At 36.5% G+C, this 22119-nt stretch overlaps 1 protein-coding gene across 1 annotated transcript; it reads right to left on the bottom strand.

Moving 5' to 3' along the window:
* Positions 1–18: 18 nt before the first annotated feature.
* HOXC8 (homeobox C8) lies at positions 19–10711 on the bottom strand. The gene is made up of 2 exons (XM_014893810.2): positions 10216–10711; positions 19–375 (listed from the first exon to the last, which is right to left on the bottom strand). Exons 1-2 carry the CDS (start codon positions 10709–10711, stop codon positions 80–82), a joined length of 792 nt encoding a protein of 263 aa, XP_014749296.1. The 3' UTR covers positions 19–79.
* Positions 10712–22119: the final 11408 nt, after the last annotated feature.

Raw genomic sequence — 22119 nt, 5'->3', positions numbered from 1 at the left:
AAAAAAAAAAAATTTTTTTTTTTTTTTTTTTAAATTTCAATTTTCAATTTTTTTTTTTTTCTTTCTTTCTTTCTTCCCGTCAATCCTTGCTCTCCTCCTTCTCCTCCTCGTCCTTCTCCTCTTCCTCGTTGCCTTCCTCGTCGTTTTTCTCGTCCTCTCGGCCCGCCCCGGGCAGTTTCTCTTTGTTGTTCTCTTTTTTCCATTTCATGCGGCGATTCTGGAACCAAATCTTCACCTGGCGCTCCGAGAGCCCCAGCGCGTGCGACACCTCGATGCGGCGCTTGCGGGTCAGGTAAGGGTTAAACAGGAATTCCTTCTCCAGCTCCAGCGTCTGGTAGCGGCTGTACGTCTGGCGGCCGCTGCGCCGGCCCGGGGCTGCGGGCACGAAAGGGTTAAACGGCACTGATTAATGGGGGATTAATTAAATTAATAGGGGAATGTATTGGGGGGGGGTGAGGGGAGGAAAGGGTTAAACGTCAGCGATTAATGGGGGGATGAATTAAATTAATATTGAAATGTATTGGGGGGATGAGGGGAGGAAAGGGTTAAACGTCAGCGATTAATGGGGGAATTAATTAAATTAATAGGGGAATGTATGGGGGGGGATGCGGGGAACAAAGGGTTAAACGGCAGCGATTAATGGGGGAATTAATTAAATTAATAGGGGAATGTATGGGGGGGATGCGGGGAGGAAAGGGTTAAACGGCAGCGATTAGTGGGGGGATTAATTAAATTAATAGGGGAATGTATTGGGGGGGGATGCGGGGAACAAAGGGTTAAACGTCAGCCATTAATGGGGGGATTAATTAAATTAATAGGGGAATGTATTGGGGGGTGAGGGGAGGAAAGGGTTAAATGTCAGCGATTAATGGGGGGATTAATTAAATTAATAGGGGAATGTATTGGGGGGGATGAGGGGAGGAAAGGGTTAAACGTCAGCCATTAATGGGGGGATTAATTAAATTAATAGGGGAATGTATTGGGGGGTGAGGGGAGGAAAGGGTTAAATGTCAGCGATTAATGGGGGGATTAATTAAATTAATAGGGGAATGTATTGGGGGGGATGAGGGGAGGAAAGGGTTAAACGTCAGCGATTAGTGGGGGGATTAATTAAATTAATAGGGGAATGTATTGGGGGGGCTGCGGGCAGGAAAGGGTTAAACGTCAGCGATTAGTGGGGGATTAATTAAATTAATAGGGGAATGTATTGGGGGGGTGAGGGGAGGAAAGGGTTAAACCTCATTAATTAATGGGGGGATGAATTAAATTAATATTGAAATGTATTGGGGGGGTGAGGGCAACAAAGGGTTAAACGTCAGCGATTAATGGGGGGATTAATTAAATTAATAGGGGAATGTATTGGGGGGGATGCGGGGAACAAAGGGTTAAACGTCAGCGATTAATGGGGGGATAAATTAATTTAATACGTTAATGTATTGGGAGGATGCGGGGAGGAAAGGGTTAAATGTCATTAATTAATTAATGGGGGGATGAATTAAATTAATAGGGAAATGTATTGGGGGGCTGCGGGGAGGAAAGGGTTAAATGTCATTAATTAAATTAATGGGGAATAAATTAAATTAATATGGGAATGTATTGGGGGGCTGAGGGCAGGAAAGGGTTAAACAGAGCCGGAATTAGCGCGGGAAAGAAATAAAATAAAATAAAATAAAATAAAATAAATTAAAATAAAATAAAATTAAAATAAAATAAAATGAAATTAAAATAAAATAAAATAAAATAAAAATAAAATAAAATAAAATAAAATAAAATAAAATAAAATAAAATAAAATAAAATAAAATAAAATAAAATAAAATGAAATAAAATGAAATTAAAATATAGTGGGGGGCTGCGGGCAGCAAAGGGTTAAAGGTGAGCAATTAATGGGGAATAAATGAAATTAATAAATGAATGGAATGGGAGGGTTGGGGGCAGGAAAGGGTTAAATTCTAAATTAAAATAAAATTAGAAATAAAATTAGAAATAAAATTAGAAATAAAATTAGAAATAAAATTAAGAATTAACTTAAGAATAAAATTAAGAATGAAATTTAAAATGAAATTTAAAATGAAATTTAAAATGAAATTAATGTAAGATAAGATATAAAAATATATAAAATATAAGATAAAAGATAAAATTTTAAAACTGGGGTGGAGGTGGGGATTAATAAATTAACAAATTAATAAATTAAGAGATAAATTAATAAATAAATGTTAGGGGTGGAGGTGGGGATTTTAAAAAATGCATAAAGAGATTTTTGAAAAATAAAATTAAAAATGAAATAAATTGAAAATAAATTAAAATGTTAAGGGGTGATGGGGAGAATAAGGGGGAAAATGAGGAAAAATTTTTAAAAATTAAATTTTTTTTTTTACAAAAAGGGGGAAAACCCAAATCAAATGAAAAAAATCAGAACCACAGAAACAGAAATGACCAAAAGACACCAAAAAACCAAAAACTACAAAACAAAGTAAAAAAAAATCCCAAAAACCAACACAAAAAAACCCCAAAAACCCAAAAACCCCAGAAATCAACCCCAAAAACCCCAAAAATCAACAAAAAACCCCCAAAATAATAAAAAAAAACAAAAATCCCCAAAACCAACTCAAAAAATCCCAAAAAACCCAAAATCCCAAAAACCAACACCAAAAAAACCCAAAAATCCAAAAATCAACACCAAAAAAAACCAAAAATCCCCAAAAATCCCCAAAAATCCCCAAAAATCCCCAAAAATCCCCCAAATCCCAAACCCCGATTTCTCCCCAGCCCCAAAAAATTTTCCCCCAAACCAAAACCGAACCAAAAAAGGCCCAAAATTCGCTTTTTTTGGCCCATTTTCACCCCATTTTAATCCCATTTTTCCCCATTTTTTTCCCCATTTTTTCCCCTTTTCTCACCCATTTTAATCCCATTTTTTCCCCCATTTTTTGCCCATTTTCACCCCATTTTAATCCCATTTTTTCCCCATTTTTCCCCCCTTTTCACCCCATTTTTTTCCCTTTTTCACCCCGTTTTTCACCCATTTTAATCCCATTTTTTCCCCCTATTTTTAACCCATTTCTCCCATTTTTTAAAATTTTATTTCAATTTTCCATTTTTCCCTTTTTTCCTTCCCCGTTTCTTCCTCCTCCCCCTCCCAAAACCCCCAAAACTTTTTAATTTTTAATTTTAATTTTTTCCCGAACATTCACCCCAAAACCCCCAAATTCTTAATTTTTAATTTTTAATTTTTAATTTTTAATTTTTTATTTTTAATTTTTAATTTTTAATTTTTAATTTTTAATTTTTAATTTTTAATTTTTAATTTTTAATTTTTAATTTTCACCCCAATTCACACAGAACCCGGAGCCTCCTTTCCCCCCCCCCAAAAAAAAAAAAAAATCCCCAAAAATCAGAATTTTCCTCCCCAAAATCCTCAAATTTTTCCATTTTCCGCCCCAAAAAAAAATCAAAAAAACGCGAAAAAAATCGGAATAAAAGTAGGAAAAAAAAGAAATAAAAATTCCAATTAACGGCGCGCTCGCTTTTCGCCGGCGCCACCGGAAAATCAAATTTTTGGGGGCAGGAAAAGGTGCGGGGTCACCGAGCCCGAAATAAATTCCGATTTTCCTCTCCCGGCCCCCAGACACAAATTCTGATTTATTTCCCTTTTTTTGGGGTTTTTTGGGTTATTTTGGAGGGTTTGGGGATTTTTTGTTTTGGTGGTTTTGGGGTTTTTTTTTGCGCTGGGGTTTCAGGGAGGTGTAAAATGGAAATTCGAATTTTAATTAGAATTGAAATTAAAATTAAAATTAAAATTGAAATTAAAGTAAAAATAAAAATTAAAATAAAAATAAAAATTAAAATTAAAATTAAAATTAAAGTAAAAATAAAAATAGAAATTGAAATTAAAATTAAAATTAGAATTAAAATTAAAATTAAAATTAAAATTGAAGTTAAAGTAAAAAGTAAAATAAGAATTAAAATAAGAATTAAAATAAGAATTAAAATTAAAATTAAAATAAGAGTTAAAATGAAAATGAAAATAAGAATTAAAATTAAAATAAGAATTAAAATTAAAATTAAAATTAAAATTAAAATTAAAATTAAAATTAGAATTAAAATAAAAATAAAAATGGAAATAAGAGTTGAGAGAAAAATTGAGATAAAAATTAAAATAAAATTTGAAATTAAAAGTAAAATAAAAACAAAAATAAAAATTGAAATAAAAATAAAAATAAAAATTAAAACGAAAATTGGAATTAAAATTGTAATTAAAATTGAAATAAAAACTGAAATAAAAATTACAAATTGAAATAAAAATTGAAATAAAAATAAGAATAAAAACAAGAATTAAAATAGAATTGATTTCTTTTTTTTAACCCAACCTCTCCGCGCCTCTCCCCACATGTTTTGAATTTCCCGGAGCCTTGAAATTTGAATTATTTCCTCTCCTTTTCCTCTCCTTTCCCGAGCTGAAAACCGAATTATTTTCAATTTCCCTCTCTTTTATTTTATCTTTATTTAATTTTCAATCCCGACCTTTCGACCTCCAGCTCAGTTCTTTTAATTTAATTTTTATTTTTTTTTTCCCCCCAGGGGAGGAGAGAGGAAATGACGACAACAATAAATAAAAATATTTTTTAAAATAAAAATAAAAATTTTTTTTTACATTTTTGGCGTTTTTTGTCATTTTAAAAACCCCGCTCTTATCAACCTCGAGGGAGCCATAAAAATAAAAATAAATAATAAAAATAAAAATTAAAAATAAAAATAAAAATAAGAATAAAAATAAAAATAAAAATAAAAATAAAAATAAAAATAAAAATAAATAAAAATAAAACAACTTTAAAACCACCCTCGAGTTTTATTTTTTGTGGTTTCCGGTTTTTTTAATTTTAATTTTTTTTTTTTTTTTTTTTTTTTGGGAATCCCCTGAGTTTGGTGGAAATAAAAAAAAATTTAAAAATTAAATTAAATATTTGAGGGGGAAAAAATTAAAATAAATTTAATTATGCGGGGGAGAGGTCTGGGTTGGGGGAGAAGAGGGCGGAATTTTGGGGTAAAAAATCTGAATTTTGGGATTAAAAAAAATCTGAATTTTGGGATTAAAAGTCTGAATTTTGAGGTACAAAGTCTGAATTTCGGGATGAAAATCAGAATTTTGGGGTAAAAAATCAGAATTTTGGGATAAAAATCTGAATTTTGGGATAAAAATCTGATTTTTGAGGCCAGAGGCCGCAATTTGGAGAGGAAAGGTTCGGATTTGGGGATGAAAAGTCAGAATTTGGGGTTAAAAAAATGGGAATTCGGGTCATTCCAACATCGCCCCAAAAACCCCAAAACCCCAAAACCCCAAAACTCCAAAACCCCCAAACCCACCGGAACTGACCCAAAAACACCAAAAATGACCCCAAAAACACCAAAAATGACCCCAAAACCACCAAAAATCACCAAAAAAACACAAAAAATGACCCAGAACCACCAAAAATGACCCAAAAAACACCAAAATCCACCAAAAACACCAAAAAAACCCCAAAAATCACCCAAATAACCCCAAAAAATCCCAAATAACCCCAAAAATCCCAAATATTCCCGAATATCCCCGAAAGTTTTGTTCTTTTCTCTCCTTTTTCTCCTTTTCCTCTTGTTTTTATTTTTTTCCCTTTTTTTTTTTCTCTCCTCTCTCCTCCAGCGGCCAAATGACCCCAAAGTCACCCCAAAAACACCAAAAACACCAAAACCGCCCCAAAAACACAAAAAAAATCCTCAAAACACCAAAAAAACCAAAAAAAACCCCAAAAATATCCCCAAAACCACAAAAAATCCCCTAAAACACCAAAAATATCCAAAAAACACCAAAAACACCCCAAAAACACCAAAAAAATTCCCCAAAACACAAAAAAAACCCCAAAAACACCAAAACCAACCTAAAGGACACAAAACCAACCCAAAAAACACCAAAAACGCCCCAAAAAACCCCAAAAAACCAAACCAAGAAAACCCCAAAACCACCAAACCCAACCCAAAAAAAAACCAAATAAAAAAACTCAAATTACAAACACCAAAACCACCCAAAAAAACGAAAAAAAACACAAAAAACTCGAAAATCAACCCAAAACCAGCCCAAAAATCACCAAAACCACCTCAAAAATCTCCAAAAATAACCCAAAGAACCCAAAAAATCCCAAAAAACGCCAAAACCAACCCAAAAAAACAAAAAATAAAACCCAAATAACCCAAAACCAACCCAAAAAACCAAAAAACACCAAAATCAACCCAAACCCAACCCAAAAATCACCAAAAACAAATCCAAAAAAACCCCCAAAAAAACCCAAATAACGGCAAAACCACCCCAAAAAACAAAGAAAATCCCAAATAACACAAAAACCAACCCAAAAATCACCAAAATCGCCCCAAAAAACCCCAAAATCAACAAAAAAAAAACAAAAAAAATCAAATAACAGCAGAACCACCCCAAGAAACGAAACAAAAACCCCAAAAATCCCCAAAACTGCCCCCGAAATAAAACAAAAAATGATTAAAAAACCCAAAATAAACCGGCAAAAATCAAATAAAAATTAATAACGGTCGGATAAAAAAATCCCGGTAATCCCCGCGAAATAAACCCGGACAAAATAATCAAAATTACAAAGAAATATCGCAAAAAAACCGCAAAAAAATTAAATTAAAAATAATTTTTAATAGCCCGAACAGCCCCGAGGAAAAGCTCAAAAAATCCCCAATAAACCCCGAAAAAAACCGAAAATCCGGGAAAAAAAACTTTAATAAACCGGAATAATTATGATAATAATTGTAATTATTAGAAAAATTTCTGTCATCCAGGGGAACCAAAAAAAGCCCAAAAATCCCCAAAAAATCCAGAAAATCCCCAAGAAACCCCGAAAATAATAGCGATAAATTAATAATAATAATAATAATAATAATTTTAATTATTCTCTCACCTTGCGCTCTCATCCACGGGAACATCGTGACCCAAAAACCGCCCAAAATACCCCGAAAAAAACAAAATAAAAACAAAAAAATCAGATAAAAAAACAAAAAAAAAAAAAACAGAAATAAAATGGAAATAAAGCCCGGAAAGCGCCAATAATAATAATAATAAATTTAAATATATTTATTGTAATAATTTAAAATTTCCTCTCACCGTGCGGTCTCGTCCAGGGGAATATCAGAAATAAAATAGCGCCAAAAATACCCGGAAAAAACAAAAAATAAACTAAAAAAACCCCTAAAACCTCCCAAAATTCCCCCAAAAATCCAGGAAAACAAACGCGGAAAAAAAAAAAAAATTAAAATAATAAAAATAAAAATAAAAAAAATCGGGATAAACCCAAGAGAAGGCCGGAAATGACAACAATAAATTAAAATAATGATGATAATAAAAATAATTGCAATAATTCTCTCCCCGCGCGCTCTCATCGGGGGCCCCGCTCATGGGGCCAGGAAAAAAAAAACCAAAAAAACCCAAAAAATCTCGGAAAAGCCAAAAAATTCCCCAAAAAATCCAGGAAAACAAACACTAAAAAAAAAAAAACTTAAAAGAATAAGAAAAAAGGGACAAAAATAACAAAAATAATCTAAAAAAGCCTCAAAAATTCCCGAAAAAATCCCGAAAAATAAAAACAAGAAAAACAAAAAAAATCCAAATAAAACCGAAAAAAAAAAAAAACACAGAAAAATGGAAATAAACCCCGGAAAACGCCAATAATAATAACAATAAATTAATATATTTATATATAAAATAATAATTTATAATTTCTCTCACCGTGCGGTCTCATCCAGGGGAACATCAGAACCAAAATTGCACAAAAAAACCCCAAAACACCCAAAAAAACCCCAAAAAAACCTCGGAAAAGTTCTATAAACCCAGGAAAAGAATAATCAATTAAAATTTATTTATTAAAATCATTTAAAATGGAACACGAGGTGCCCATCGGACCCTCCGGGACGAGAAAAAAAATCCAAAAAAAACCCAAAAGAACCCAAAAAAAAACCCAAAAAACCCCAAAAAACGCCCAAAACGCCCTCAAAAATTCCCCGAGAAATCCAGGAAAACAAACACGAGAACAAACCTAAAAAAATCCAAATAAAAACCCCACAAAAAAAACCAAAAAACTTAAGAGACCCCAAAAAAAAAAAACCCCAAAATTGGGAATAAACGGCGGAAAACGCCAATAATAACGGCAATAAATTAAAATCATGACAATAAAAATAATTTCAAGATGAATTCTTTCCCCGTGCGGTCTCATCCAGGGGAACATCACAACAAAATGTACCCGAAAAAAACCCCAAAAAATCCAAAAATAACCCCAAAAAATCAAAAAATAACCCCAAAAAAATAAAAATAACCCCAAAAATCCCCGAGAAAATTGGAAATAAAGCCCAGAAAACGCCAATAACCGTAACAATAAATTAAGATAGCGCTAATAAAAATAATTTAAAGATGAATTCTCTCCCCGTGCGGTCCCATCCAGGGGAACACGCGGCTCTGCCCCTCGGACCGAGAAAAAAAACCCAAAAAACCCAAAAAAACCCCAAAAAATCGGGAATAAACCCCGGGAAACGCCAATAACCGTGACAATAAATTAAATTAAAATAAAATCTCGCTCTCCCCGTGCGGTCCCATCCAGGGGAGCACCGGGCTCTGCCTCTCGGACCGAGAAAAAAACCCCAAAAAACCCAAAAAACCCCCCAAAAATCGGGAATAAACGCCAATAACAATAAATTTAAAGAATGCTATTAAAGATAATTTAATATTAATTCTCTCCCCGTGCGGTCTCATCCAGGGGAACACGCGGCTCTGCCCGAGGTGCCCTTGGCCAACATCGGGCCAAGAAAAAAAACAAAAAAAAACCCCAAAACGGCAAAAAAACCCCAGAAATCGGGAATAAACACCGGGAAACGCCAATAACCGTGACAATAAAATAAAAATAAATTAAATTAAAATCTCGCTCTCACCGTGCGGTCTCATCCAGGGGAGCACCGGGCTCTGCCCGCGGTGCCCCTCGGCCGCTCCGGGACGAGAAAAAAACCCAAAAAAATCCCAAAAAAACCCCAAAAATGGGAAATAAACGCCAATACCAATAAATGAAGATAACGCTAATAATGATAATTACAATAATTCTCTCACCGTGCGGTCTCATCCAGGGGAACACGAGACTGGGCGACGAGCTCTGCCCGAGGTGCCCATCGGGCCGAGAAAAAACCCCCAAAAAACCCCAAAAAACCCCAAAAAACCCAAAAAAATGGGAAATAAACGCCAATAACAGTAAATTAAAAGAACGCTATTAATGATAATTGAAATATTAATTCTCTCACCGTGCGGTCTCATCCAGGGGAACACGAGGCTCTGCCCGCGGTGCCCATCGGGCCGAGAAAAAACCCAAAAAAACCCCAAAAAACCCCCAAAAAACCCCCAAAAAAAACCCCCAGAAAAGGGAAATAAACACCAACACCAATAAATTCAAAGAATGCTAATAACGATAATTGAAATATTAATTCCCTCACCGTGCGGTCTCATCCAGGGGAACACGAGACTGGGCGACGAGCTCTGCCCGAGGTGCCCATCGGGCCGAGAAAAAACCCAAAAAACCCCCAAAAAACCCCAAAAAAAACCCCAAAAATGGGAAATAAACGCCAACAGCAATCAATTAAACTAATCCCAATAACGATAATTACAAGAATTCCCTCACCGTGCGGTCTCATCCAGGGGAACACGAGACTGTGCCCGAGGTGCCCATCGGGCCGAGAAAAAACCCCAAAAAACCCCCAAAAAACCCCAAAAAAAGGGAAATAAACGCCAATAACAATAAATTAAAAGAACGCTATTAATGATAATTGAAATATTAATTCTCTCACCGTGCGGTCTCATCCAGGGGAACACGAGACTGTGCCCGAGGTGCCCATCGGGCCGAGAAAAAACCCCCAAAAAAACCCAAAAAACCCCCAAAAACCCCCCCAAAAAATGGGAAATAAACGCCAAGACCAATCAATTAAACTAATCCCAATAACGATAATTACAAGAATTCCCTCACCGTGCGGTCTCATCCAGGGGAACACGAGACTGTGCCCGAGGTGCCCATCGGGCCGAGAAAAAACCCCAAAAAACCCCCAAAAAACCCCAAAAAAAAACCCAAAAATCGGAAATAAACGCCAATCACAGTAAATTAAGATAACGCTATTAATGATAATTGAAATATTAATTCTCTCACCGTGCGGTCTCATCCAGGGGAACATGAGACTGGGCGACGAGCTCTGCCCGAGGTGCCCTTGGCCAACATCGGGCGCGGCGCCGATGGCGGAGTTGACGGAAGACGCGGACGAGGAAGAAGAAGAAGAAGAGGAAGATTTACAATCCGCGTAGTGCCCCGCGTCCTGCTGCGCGCCCGCGTAGATGGCTTGGCGAGGCAAAGCCTCGTAGCCGTAGAACTTGGCGGAGTCGCCCGCGGCTCCGTGGCAAGCGAGGGCGCACGGGGCGTTGCCCTGGTAGGCAGCGTTGGAGATGGGCGAGGCCGAAGGGTGGTGGAAGAAATCCTGGACGTGGTGGGCAGGGGGCTGGAAGGACGGGGCGGCCCCCGCGGGGCCGTAGAGGACGGCGGGGCTGCGGCTCACGGCCTGCGGGAAGCGGCAATCGTAGAACGGGGCGGCGTCCAGGGAATCGCCGCCTTTGTACTTGGGGAAGAGCGGATTGACGAAGTACGAGCTCATGGCGGGCTGGGCATGCACGGAGCCGGGCGGCGGCGGGGAAAGGGTTAAGTGGGGTTTGGGGGGGTGGATGGGGGGGTGGGGAGGGGGGGAAAGGGAAAAAAGGGGAAAAAGGGGTTAAAAAGGGGAAAAATGGGCTAAAAAAGGGGAAAAAAGGGGTTAAAAAGGGTCAAAAATGGGGAAAAATGGACTAAAAAGGGGTTGAAAAAGGGGGAAAAAAGGGGGAAAAAAGGGGGAAAAATGGACTAAAAAGGGGGAAAAAAGGGGTTAAAAAGGGGGAAAAAGGAGAAAAAAGGGGGGGAAAAGGGAGAAAAATGGACTAAAAAGGGGAAAAAAAGGGGTAAAAATGGACTAAAAAGGGGTAAAAAGGGATTAAAAATGGGGGAAAGGGGAAAAAGGGGGAAAAAGGGGGAAAAAAGGGATCAAAAAGGGAAAAAGGGATTACAAAGGGAAAAAAGGGGAAAAGGGGGAAAAATCGGGAAAATGGGGGAAAATGATTTAAAAGGTAGGGAAAAGGGGGAAAAAAAGGGGTAAAAGGGATTTTAAAAAAGGGGAAAAGGGATTTTTAAAAGGAGGGACAAGGGGAGAAAAGGGGGGAAAAAAGGATTCAAAAAGGGGGGAAAAAAGGATTCAAAAAGGGGGGAAATGGATTTAAAAAGGGGGGGAAAGGAGGAAAAAAGCACTAAAAAGGGGGAAAAAAGGATTTAAAAGGGGGGAAAAAGGAGGAAAAAAGGGGAGAAAAAGGTGAAAAAAGAGGGGGGAAGTAGGAAAAAAGGGTGAAAAAAAGACCAAAAAAGGGAGGAAAAGCGCGAAAAAAAGGGAGAAAAAGTTGGAAGAGCGGACCAAAAAAGGGAGAAAAATGGGGGGAAATAAGGGGGGAAATGCAGGAAAAGAAGAGAAAAAGAGGAAAAAAAAGGGGGGGAAAAGGGAGAAAAAAGGATCTGAAAAAGGAGAAAATAAGGGAGAAAAATGGGGGAAAAAGGACAAAAAAGGGGGGAAATAAAGGAGAAAAGAAAGGAGAAAAATGGGAAAATAAGGGACAAAATAAAGGGGGAAAAGGGGATAAAAAAGAGGGGAAATAATAAAAATAAAGGAGTGAGGCGGGGAAAAAATACGGGGAAAATGGGGGGAAGGGGAGAAATAGAAAAAAAATTAAAAGTAAAGGGGAAAGTGGTGAAAAAAAAAATTGGAAAAGGGGAGAAATGGGAGAAAAAAAGGGGAAAAGGGGGACGGCAAAAAGTTTAAAAATAAGAGGGAGAAAAAGGTAAAATATTCAGGAAAATAAAGGGGAGAAAAGAAGGGGAAGGGGGGAAATAGGAAAAATTTAAAAAAAATTTAAAAACAAACCGGGGGAAAAAAAGAAAAAAAAAAATTTAAAGGGGGGAAGGGGGAGAGGAAATGGGGAAAAGTTGAACAAAATAAAGAGGGGAAAAAAAAATTGGAAATATCAAAGGGAGAAAAGGGCGAGAACGGCAAAAAGTGCGCGGGGAAAGGGTTAAAAGTGGCCGGGAAAAGTCCGGCTCAGTTCGGGAAAAGATTCCGCTTTAATGGTGGGAAAAATCGGATTTAATGCTGGGAAAAACCAGGGCTTAACTCCGGAAAAAAATTCCGCTTCAACAGTGAGAAAAAAGCGCGGTTCGATTCTGAAACAAGCCGGGCTTTAAATCTTAAAAAAAAAAAAAAAAAAAAAAAAAAAAAAAAAAAAAAAAAGGGAAAAAAAAAAAAAAAAAAAAAACCAGCGAGGTTTGCGCTTCGGAAAAGGAGCAGAGCTCGAGCGAGGGAAAAAAAAAAATAATTTAAAATCAAAATAAAAATTCCGGTGTGACGGTGAAAAAAACAAAAAAACGCGGGTTGGTTGTTTTTTAAAAATCTGCTTTAATTCTTCGAAAAGGAAAACAATTAAATTAATAAAAAAATAAAAATATATATATTAGCAGCTTTGATCTTGACAAAAAACCAAAACAACAACAACAAAAAAACCAACGAACCCCCAGCGCTTTGGCTGCGAAAGAAACTCCTTAATCCTCAAAAAAAAAAAAAAAAATTAAAAAAAAAAAACCAACAAAAAAACGAGGGTTTGACCGACCAAAAAAAATCCGCTTTCACCCCCAAAAAAATTAAAATGAAAAACCCGCCAGGCTTCTCCCGTGACCGCTGAAAAATTTTTTTTTTTTCTCTTTTCTTTTTCCTTTAATCCTTTTTTTTTTTTTTTTTTTTTTTGGTAAAGAGTGGCGATCCCCTCTTTAATAATTTTTTTTTTTTTTTCCTTTTTTTTTTTTTTTCTCTCTCTCTCAGGCTCGGCGACGACAACAACAACAACAACAACGAGAATAATAATTAATAATGCTGCTGATGATAATTAGTGATGGTAAAAGCGCGCGGAGTTGGGGTTTTTGGCGGTCGCTGCGGGGATTTTTGGGGGTTTTTTGTGGCCGCTGCTCGGGGCTCGTGTGCCGATGGTTCGGGAGCCGCGCTCGCCGCTCTCGCGCTCTGCGTTTCTGGGCGAGCTCCGGCGCTCGCCTTTAACACCGCAGGCAAATTCCTCAAAATCCCGCTGGTGGTGGCGCGGCTTTTTTTTTTTTTTTTTTTTTTTTTTTTTTTTTTTTTTTTTTCCTTCCTTCCCTCTCCTCTTTTTTTTTTTTTTTAATACCTTCCCTTTTTTTTTTTTACCTTCCTTTTTTTTCACCTCCTTTTTTTACCTCCGTTTTTTTTCACCTTCCTTTTTTTTCTTTCTTTTTTTTTCACCTTCCTTTTTTTTCACCTCCTTTTTTTTCTTCTTTTTTTTTTCACCTTCCCTCTTTTTAACTCCCTTTTTTTTTTTCACCTTCCCTTTTATTTTTACACCTTCATTTTTTAACTCCCTTTTTTTTTCACCTCCCTTTTCTTCGCCTCCCTTTTCTTCACCTCCCTTTTTTTTACCTTCCCTTTTTTTTTACCTTCCTTTTTTTTCACCTCCCTTTTTATTTTATCCCTTCTTTTTTTTTTTAACCTCTTTTTTTTAACCTCTTTTTTTTTTTACCTTCCCTTTTTTCCTCCCCTCCTTTTTTTCACCTTCCCATTTTGTTATACCTTCATTTTTTTCACACATTCCTCTTTTTTTTTACCTCCTTTTTTTTTACACATTCCTTTTTTCCTCGCCCTCTTTTTTCCCCTTCCTTTTTTTTTTACCTCCCTTTTTTAACCTCATTTTTTTTACCTTCCCTTTTTTTCACCTTCCTTTTTTTAACCTTCATTTTTTTTTACATTCCTTATTTTTAACCTCCTTTTTTTCTATTCCTTCCCCTTTTTTTTTACTCCTTCCTTTTTTCTCCCCCTCTTTTTTTCCCCCTTCCCTTTTTTTTATTTCCCTTTTTTCAGCCTCTTTTTTTTCCCTTTTTTTTCCCTTCATTTTTCTCCCTTTTTTTTTTAACACTTTCATTTTTTTCACCCTTTCTTTTTTCATACCTTCCTTTTTTTTTTCTTTACCTTCCTTTCCCCCCTCCTTTTTTACCTCTTTTTTTTTTACCTCTTTTTTTTTTTTTTTAACCTTCCTGGGTTTTTTCTTCCTTTTTTCTTTCCTTTTTTCCCCCTTTCTCCTTTTTTTCCCCTTCATTTTTCCCCCATTCTTTTTTTTTAACCATTCCTTTTTTCCCTCCCCTCTTTTTTTACCTTCTTCTTTTATCTTCCTTTTTCCCTTTTTCCCCCTCTTTTTTCTCCTCTTTTTCTCCCCTTTTATTCCTCTTTTTTTTCTCCTTTTTCTCTCTTTTTTCTCTCTTTTCTCTGCTTTTTTCTCTTCTTTTTCTCTCTTTTTTCCCTCTTTTTTCCCTCTTTTTTTTCTCTCCTTTTATTCCTCTTTTTTCCTCTCTTTTCTCTCTTTTTTCTCTTTTTTTTTCCTCTCCTTTTTTCCCCCCTCATCTTTTTTTCTCCTTTTTTCCTCCTCTTTCTCCTCCTTTTCTTTTCTTTTCTTTTCTTTTCTTTTCTTTTCTTTTCTTTTCTTTTCTTTTCTTTTCTTTTCTTTTCTTTTCTTTTCTTTTCTTTTCTTTTCTTTTCTTTTCTTTTCTTTTCTTTTCTTTTCTTTTCTTTTCTTCTCTTTTCCCTCCCCCCTTTCTTTTCCCTTTTTTTCCTCTTTTTCCCCCAAAATTTCGCTTTTTTTTTTCTGCCGGGGAGGAGGGGACGGCGAATTTACATCCCAAAACCAAACAAACAAAAATAATAAAAATCGAATAAATTCGATCAATCCAGGAGCCCAAACCCAGCCCCTCCCCCTTTTTGGGGGTCACCTGAACAGGTAAAACCCCAAAATCCCGGGGGGGGGGTTGGGTTTGTTTTTATTTTTATTTCTATTTTTATTTTTATTTCTATTTTTATTTTTATTTCTATTTTTATTTCTATTTTTATTTCTATTTTTATTTCTATTTCTATTTTTATTTCTATTTCTATTTTTATTTCTATTTCTATTTTTATTTCTATTTTAATTTTTATTTTTATTTTTATTTTCGTTGTCATTTCTGGGGGTCCCACCTGGCCGGGGGAGGCGCTGACCCCAAATTTCCTTTTTTTTTTCTCTTTTTTTTTTTTTTTTCCCTTTTTCCCTCTTTTTCTTTTTTTTTCTTTTCCCTCTTTTTTCCCATTTTTATCTCATTTCCCCCTCCCGTTTCTTTTCCTTTTCCTCCCATTTTAATTTCATTTTTCCCCCTTTTCTTCCCCATTTCCCCCTCAAATTTTTCTTTTTTTTTCCTTTTTTCCCCTCCCCCAGATTTTCCCCTCATTTTTTCCTATTTTCCCTTTTATTTTTTCTCTTTTTTCTTCGCTTTTTTCCCCATTTTTTCCCATTTTCCTCCCATTTCTCCCCAACTTTTCTCTCAATTTTCCCCCATTTTTTCCCATTTTCCCCAATTTTTCCCCATTTTTCCCCCATTTTTTCCCATTTTTTCCCATTTTTTTCCCATTTTTCCCATTTTTCCCATTTTTCCCCATTTTTCCCATTTCCCGATTCCGCTCGGCACCGACCAAACAAAAAAAAAAACCAAAAACCCCAAAAATCGGCGAAAATTCCCCAAATTTCCCCCCCGGGCTCAGCCGCTCCTCGCCCTCCCTGGGAGCGAATAAATCTCCCAAAATTCACATTTTTGGGATTTTTTTCCGCCCATTTTTTCTTTTTTTTTTTTTTTTTCCCCTCCTCCTCCTCCTCGCTCCGGCCGAATTCCGGGGGGGATAAATTCACTTTTTTCTTTCTCTTTTTTTGATTTTTTTTTTTTCCTGTCAAAAATCCGCTTTGGAGGCGAAGCGGGGCTGCCCTTTGTGCGCGAGATTAAAAAAAAAAAAACACAAAAAACACAAAAAAACAAAATAAAAAAATCCAAAAAAAATCCCTTTTTTCCCCTTTTCCACCCCAAAATCCCCATTTTTGTTTTTTCCCCATTTTCCCCCTTTTCCACCCCATTCCCCAGCCCTCGCCTTCATTTTTATTTTATTTTATTTTATTTTATTTTATTTTATTTTATTTTATTTTATTTTATTTTATTTTACTTTATTTTATTTTATTTTACTTTATCTTACTTTATTTTATTTTATTTTATGTTATTTTACTTTATTTCATTTCATTTCATTTCATCATTTTATTTTATTTTATTTCATTTTATTTTTATTTTTCCCTTTCCTTCGGACGGAATTCACTAAAATCGCCAAAACCGCCCCAAAATCCTTCGCGTTTTGCTCAATTTTATTTTATTTTATTTTTTTAATTTGGAGGAGAATATTTATTTTTTATTTGATTTTTTTTTTTTTGCTGTCGAGGCGCCAAAAATTCCCCAAATCCCCCCAAAACTCCACCAGAGCCCTCCCCAAATTCCCCCGATTTCCTCCCCCTTTCCCATTTAAATTAAAAAAAAAAAATTAAAATTATTTACGAACTCGTTCAAATTCTCAATTCCCACAAAACCTCCAGGTTTTCCCTCCGGGCAAAATTCGCATTTTCGGGGTCGTTTCCAACCTTTGGGGAGGTTCAAGATGTTTTTAAAAATCCAGAATTATTTTTTTTATTATTATTTTTAATTTTTTAATTTTTTTTTTTTAATTTTTTCAGCTCACCTTGAGCCGATTTTCGCTTTTTTCTCCCCAATTTTTTTCCCCCCCCGCAGATGGGGGAGACTCAACCAGCACACAATGAAAAAAAAAAAATTTAAAAATTCACATTTTTCACCTTTCCCGCCACCAAAAAAACCCCAAAACCCCCCAATATTTTTTTAATTTTTTTTTTTACAGAATCCTCCCATCTCCGCTTCCTTTTTCCCCAAAATTCCGCTTTTTTCACCCAAAAAAAAAAAAGAAACAAAACCCAAAAAAAAAGGGGGGGAAGAGCGGCCGAGCACAAGGGACGCTCCGGAATTCCCGAATTTCCCTCATCGAGAATTTCCATTTTTAAAACCCCCGGGGGCGAAAATAAATCGGAATTTTCACCTCAGGACCACTCAGGGGAAGGATTTTTAATTTTTAATTTTTAAATTTTTTTTTTTTTTTTTCCCCCCAAGATTAAGAATTTCCCTTTAAAATAAATCTCGTTTATCTCGCTGACAAACATCGAGATTTTGGTGTCAATTCGTCTCCTCCAGAATGAGAAAAAAATGAATTATTTCTTTATTTTTCCCTTTATTTCTCTATTTTTTCCCTTATTTCTTTATTTTTCTTTTATTTCTCCTTTATTTCTTTATTTTTCCCTTTATTTCTCTATTTTTCCTTTATTTTTCCCTTATTTCTCTATTTTTTCCTTATTTCTCTATTTTTTCCCTTTATTTCTTTATTTTTCTTTTATTTTTCCCTTTATTTCTTTATTTTTCCCTCATTTCTTAATTTTCCCCTTAATTCTCATTTTTCCCCTTATTTTTCTTTTATTTTTCCCTTATTTCTCTATTTTTCCCTTATTTCTGTTTTTTTTCCCCCATTTCTTTATTTTCCCTTTATTTTTCCCTTATTTCTCTTTTTTTCTTCCCTTATTTCTTTATTTTTCTTTTATTTTCCCCTTTTTTCCCTTCCCCCTTTATTTCCCAACCCAAACCCTCGATTTTTGGGGCTCTGCTCTTTGTTCCAATTTTTTCTTTTTTTTTTTTCCAATAATTTTATTTTTTTTGTTCGATTTCTCCCTTTTGGAGCGTTTCCCTGCCCCCTCCTTTCCCTTTTATTTTATTCATTTTATTTTTTTTATTTTATTTTATTTTTTTTTTGCCCTGACCTTCACGGGAAAATGGAAAATGTCATTTTCTGCCTCCACAACCAGGACCAAGGGGGGAGAATCGCAGAAATCCGATTTTATAACAACTCCCGTCCCCTCCTTTAAATCGCTTTTTTATTTTTAAAAGCAGATTGAAGAAGATGAGTTCGGCCGGAGGATGAAACGGCGAGAAACTGAAATCATTTCTATTTTTTTTTAAATTATTTTAAAATTAAAACCCATTGGAAATTTTTTTTTAAAAATGATTTTAAGAATAAAAAAAAAATCAAATATTTCTTAAAAAATTGAGATTAAAGGAGCTGCTCAGAGCTCAAAACGCGTTTTTTGGTTGGTTTTTTTTTTGGGGGGGGGGATTTTTGGGGGGTGCGGAATTTTTGGGGGGGTGTGGGGGAGGGGCGGGGGTGGGGGAGGGGCCCCCGCGCGAACCCTGAGCCGAGGGCGCCACCTCGCGGCCGAGCCCGCGCAGCGCGGCCGCCGGGGACGATCCGGGACAATCCCGGGACAATCCCGGGACAATCCCGGGACAATCCCGGGACAATTCTGGGACAATTTCGGGGTTTTCTGGAAGTTTCGGATCCGATCCCGGCCCCGCCGCCCCCAGGAAAAGATTTGGGTTCGAATTCCCAATTTTCGCCTTTTTTCCCCTCCGCTCATTTCATTTTTTTTCTCTCCCTTTATTTCCATTTTCCCCTTTATTTCCATTTTTCTCTCCCTTTATTTCCATTTTTCTCTCCCTTTATTTCCATTTCCCCTTTTTCCTTTTCTCTTCTTATTCCTTTTCTCCCCCTTTTTCCTTTTTTCCCCCCCTTTTTTTCCATTTTTCCCCCTTTTTTCCCATTTTTTCCCTTTCTCTTTTTCCCCTTTTCCTTTTTCTCCCTTTTCCCTTCCTCCCCTTGTTCCTCCTCTCCTCATTTCTCCTTTTCTCCCCTTTTCCATTTTTCCCTTTTTCCTTTTTTCCCTTTTTCCTTTTCTCCCCATTTCCTTTTTCCCCTCTTTCCCTTTTTTCCCCTTTTTTCCTCTTTTTTCCTCTTTTTTCCTTTTTTTCCCCTTTTTTCCTCTTTTTTCCTCTTTTTTCCTCCTTTTCCCCTTTCCCTTTTCCCCTCTTTTCTCCTCATTTCTTTTTAATTTTTCTCTCCTTTTTTCCCTCCGTTCTCCATTTTTCCCTCATTTCCCCTTTTCATTTTTTTCCCTTTTCCCCCCATTTCCTCCCCATTTTTTCCCTTTTCTCCCCCCATTCCTTTTCCCTTTTTTCCCCTCAAATCCCGCTTTTCTCTCCTATTTCTTCCCCTTTTTTCCCTTTAATTCTCCCTTTCTTTCCCTTTTCTTCTTCCTCTTTTTTCCTCCAATTCCCCTTTTCCTCCCTTTGTTTTCCCCCTCCCCAAATTCCCTTTTTTCCCACCAATTCCCCCTTTCCTCCCCTATTATTTTTCCCTATTTTTTCCCTCAATTTTCTCCATTTGTTCCCTTCCAATTCCCCGTTTTCTCCCTTATTTTTCCCCCAATTTTCTCCATTTTTCCCCTCAATTTCCCCCTTTCCTCCCCTATTATTTTCCCCTTTTTCCCCCATTTTTTCCCCGTTTTCTCCCCTATTTTTCCCCTTATTTTTCCCCCAATTTTCTCCATTTTCCCCCTTATTTTTCCCCCAATTTTCTCCATTTTTCCCCCCCAAATCCCCGTTTTCTCCCCCATTTTCCCTCCCCAATTTTTCCCATTTTCCCCCAATCCCTTTTCCACCCCCAACCCTTTATTCCCTTTCCTCCTCTCCCTCTCATTTCCATCATTTTTAATCCTTTTTCCCCTTTTTTTTCCTTTTTTTCCCATTTTTTTCCTTTTTTTCCCCATTTTCTCCCTTTTCCCTTTTTTCCCCTTTTTTCCCTTTTTTCCCCTTTTTTTCCCTGTCTTTCCCCTTTTTTTCCCTTTTTCCCCTTTTTCCCTTTTTTCCATCATTTTTTCCCTTTTTTTCCCCTTTTTTTCCCCTTTTTTCCCCTTTTTTTTCTTTCTTCCCCTTTTTTCCCTTTTTCCCCTTTTTTCCCTTTGTTTTCCCTTTTTTTTCTATCATTTTTAATCCTTTTTCCCATTTTTTTTCCTTTTTTCCCTTTTTTCCCTTTTTTCCCTTTTTTCCCTTTTTTCCCATTTTTCCCCTTTTTCCCCCTTTTTTCCCCTTCCCCCCTATTTTTCCCCTTTCCCCCCTATTTTTTTCCCCTTTTTCCCATTCTTTTCCCCATTTTTCCCCTTTCCCCCCTATTTTTTTCCCCTTTCCCCCCTATTTTTCCCCTTTTCCCCCCTATATTTTTTCCCCTTTCCCCCCTATTTTTTTCCCCTTTTTCCCCCTTTCCCCCCTATATTTTCCCCCTTTCCCCCTATATTTCCCCCCTATTTTTTTCCCCCTATTTTCCCCTTCCCCCCTATATTTCCCCCTATTTTTTTCCCCCCTATATTTTTTTTTCCTTTTCCTCCCCCGTCCCCGCGGTCTTTTCTGCTCTTGGTGGCTCGTAGACAAAACAATTCCAGCGCTGGGGTTTCAAAGGGCGCAGCGCGCACCTGATTCACCCCATAAAGCAATCGAGGCCAGACGTCTAGCCACGCCTTTGTTCGCCCCATTCAGCCGCAGCACAAACAGAGCTGTAAAAATCACATTTTTTAGGGGCTGCGGAAATGCACCTCTGCCCAGCTGCGGGTTGTTTTTTTTTTTTGTGTGTGTCCTTTCACAAAGAGAAAAAAAAAAAAAATTCTTATCTCCCTTCTGTAGGTTAAAAAAAAAAAAAAATAAGGTTTTCCTCGTAACCGCCACAGAAAAATTAAAGTAAAGGTTGTTTTTAGGATTTTTAGAGAGAAAAAAATTCCTGTCCTCACTTCTCGCTCAAAAAAAATAAAAAGGTTTTCCTCGTAACCGCCACAAAAAAATAAAATAAAGGTTGTTTTTAGCATTTTTAGAGAGAAAAAAAATTCCTGTCCTCCTTCTCGCTCAAAAAAAATAAAAAGGTTTTCCTCGTAACCGCCACAAAAAAATTAGAATAAAGGTTGTGTTTAGGATGTTTAGAGAGAAAAAAAAATGTATTTAGCATTTTTAGAGAGAAAAAAAATATTCCTAGCCCTCCTCTCTCTCTCTCAAAAAAAAGAGATTTTCTTCATAACCGCCTCAAAAATAAGGAAAATAAAGGTTGTTTTTAGCATTTTTAGAGAGAAAAAAAATTCCTATCCCCACTTCTGGCTCAAAAAAATAAAAATAAGGTTTTCCTCATAACCGCCTCCAAAAAAAACCAAAAATAAAGCTTGTATTTATAATTTTTTTGGTATTTTTAATTATTTTTAATTCTTTTTCTCTTTTGTTGTTGTTGTTGTCGCTGTTGTTAGGTTTCCCCTCCCCTCCTCTCCCTCTTTTCTCTCTCTCAGCTCCAAAAATCAAAATCTCACCTTGGGCTTGGGGGCAGAAATATTCGGAATTTTTGGGGTTTTTTTGGGTTTTTTTTTGGTCCCTTCCCGACCCCTCCCGCTTTTCAGCCGCAATTCCCTCTGCTCTGTATTATTTTAATTTATTTGATTTTAATTTTAATTTTTTTTTGGTTTTTTTTCCGGGGAAAATCCCGACATTTGGGGTCCGGGGGAGGCAGCGGCGCTCACACAAAGGCGGGATCAGATGCGGCTGCACACACGCGCCATATGGCAGCCAAAAACAAAACAAAAAAATATATAAAAAAATAAAAAAAAAACCAAAAAAATCGCTTTTAGGGACGCCAAAACCCGGCCGCGATTTTTAAACGTTAATTCTGTTTATTCCCGGCGCGGATTTTGGGGTGGTTTGGTGGATTTGGGTGAATTTTGAGGGGTTTTGGGGGAGATGTTTTGTGGATTTGGGTTGAATTTCGGGGTTTTTTGGGTTTGTTTTGTGGATTTGGGTTCAATTTCGAGGGGAATTTTTGGGGTTATTTTGTGGATTTGGGTGAATTTCGGGGATTTTTTTGTGTTGTTTTGTGGATTTGGGTGAATTTCGGGGATTTTTTGAGGTTGTTTAATGGGTTTGGGTTTAATTTCGGGGTGGTTTTTTGGGGTTATTTGGTGGATTTGGGTGAATTTCGGGTGGTTTTTTGGGTTTGTTTTGTGGATTTGGGTTTAATTTCGGGGGTTTTTTGGGGTTATTTTCCGGATTTGGGTGAATTTCGGGGGTTTTTGGGTTGTTTCGGGAGGGGTTTTTGGGGTTTTTTTC

Source organism: Sturnus vulgaris, unplaced genomic scaffold, assembly GCF_052056855.1.
Source record: "Sturnus vulgaris isolate bStuVul1 unplaced genomic scaffold, bStuVul1.hap1 Scaffold_234, whole genome shotgun sequence".
Classification (NCBI taxonomy): Eukaryota; Metazoa; Chordata; class Aves; order Passeriformes; family Sturnidae; genus Sturnus; species Sturnus vulgaris.
This window is presented reverse-complemented; position numbering and strand designations above follow the sequence as displayed.

What these genes read in the sequence shown, in the direction of transcription:
- HOXC8 (XM_014893810.2), bottom strand. Translation starts at nt 10,711, where the DNA reads ATGAGCTCGTACTTCGTCAATCCGCTCTTCCCCAAGTACAAAGGCGGC. An exon ending in CCCCTGGATGAGACCGCACG is followed by an intron (nt 376 to 10,215) that starts GTGAGAGAATTA and finishes TCGTGCCCGCAG; the next exon opens with CCCCGGGCCGGCGCAGCGGC.